The sequence below is a fragment of the Palaemon carinicauda genome, chromosome 14 (assembly GCF_036898095.1).
Source record: "Palaemon carinicauda isolate YSFRI2023 chromosome 14, ASM3689809v2, whole genome shotgun sequence".
Taxonomy (NCBI): Eukaryota; Metazoa; Arthropoda; class Malacostraca; order Decapoda; family Palaemonidae; genus Palaemon; species Palaemon carinicauda.
In genome coordinates, this window is record NC_090738.1 from 88,364,215 (window position 1) to 88,365,743 (window position 1,529).

Consider the following 1,529-nt stretch of genomic DNA (forward strand, 5'->3'; position numbering starts at 1 on the left):
CCTCCAAGGAACTCAACACACCACCAGTCCATCGGGTATCCCCACGCAGCGGTACCAGAACCAGCAAGGACACTGACTGACAGACTTTAGAAAGTGAGAGACTTTTGGGAGTCAGAGCCATTGAGACACTTCTAAATATTTGTAAATAGTTGGACTGTGATACTTATACATTCTGTTTGCTGTTTTCATATTAATAAATTGTTTTTTTATTTCAAAACACTTGTGTTTCTCTTTAACCTCAAAACAAAGTGAAAGAAAAACGAAAACGAAATTTAAAAAAAAAAAAAACGAGAAAGAAACCAAAAAGAAACCAAAAAATAATGGGCAACGATAAAACAAACGAAAAAAAAAACATATCTTTTATTTAAAAAATGGAACAACTGTGGATGCAGCTCATGGAGCTACAACCATTCTTTCTTGCCAAGGGACAGCACCAGCAGAGGACATGTATTAATGTGACAGGTAGTCTCGCTGATCCTTTGCATCCTTCTGGGTATGATGGCCAGTTAGAGGTAGCAGCCCTTGCAGGTGTTGGTCAGTCCTCCATCCAACAGGGTTCAGATCATGTGTGTCCGGATCTTTGCGGTCTACTTTTGAAATTGCGTGTGGGTATCTGATGAGGATGAGGTTGTGCAGGACACAGGTGCACATGGTGATCAGGTTGATGGTGTCGGGGTGCTGATGCATCGTCGTCAAGAAGCAACGGAACTTTTGACACAAAATTTCAAAGGCATTCTCAACGACACGTCGGGAACGAGACAACCTGTAGCTGTATATGCGTTCCCGTAGGACATGTGACCGACTGGAGAATGGTTTCATCATCCAGGTTCGGAGAGCAAAGGCATCATCTCCTACGACGTGATAGGGCACTGGCTGGTCATCATTAGGGAGTGGTTCTGTTTGAGGCACTCCAGCTCTGTTCTCTTCTACAACATCATGCAGGGAACAGTTACTCCAAGTTCCTCCATCCGAAACACCACCCTCTGCCTCAACATCCACATAGAGGAATTTGTATGTAGCATCTGCCTCTGCCATCAGTACAATGCTGTGGAAGCCCTTGTAGTTGTAGTAGCAAGAGCCAGCATCGGGTGGCTTCTTCATGGCGTTATGCTTGCCGTCCAAAGACCCCAGACAATTGCAGTAATTTCATCTGGAGCTGAATCTCACAGCAACTTCCCTCCACTCCTCTTCAGTTTTGAGGCAGTGCAGCACTTCGTCCTTGTAGACGACGATGATCGCTTTACACACCTCGAATATGAACTTGCAGATGGCACTTACTTCAGCCCTGAAGCTGTACTAGAGACTTGGATTGGAATTTCCAGTGGCTAAAAAGCGGAGGGGGGCAGCCAGCTTGAGTCCATCTTGAAACGGTTCCCTCATGAAGGTGGACTGCTTCTCGAGGCGAGGGGTTAACTTCTCAACCATCTCTTGGAATAGGTCAGCTCTGATTCTAAGGTATTTTTTGTGGCCCCTTTGATCTTCCTTTTGGAGTTCAGTCAGTAGACTGTCATACTGTCCAAACTCATGCC

At 45.3% G+C, this 1,529-nt stretch overlaps 1 protein-coding gene across 1 annotated transcript; it reads right to left on the minus strand.

The window, feature by feature from the left end:
• Positions 1-450: 450 nt before the first annotated feature.
• On the minus strand, positions 451-1,101 carry LOC137652867 (putative nuclease HARBI1). Its single transcript, XM_068386261.1, has one exon. It carries the CDS (start codon positions 1,099-1,101, stop codon positions 451-453), a length of 651 nt encoding a protein of 216 aa, XP_068242362.1.
• Between the last annotated feature and the right edge of the window lie 428 nt (positions 1,102-1,529).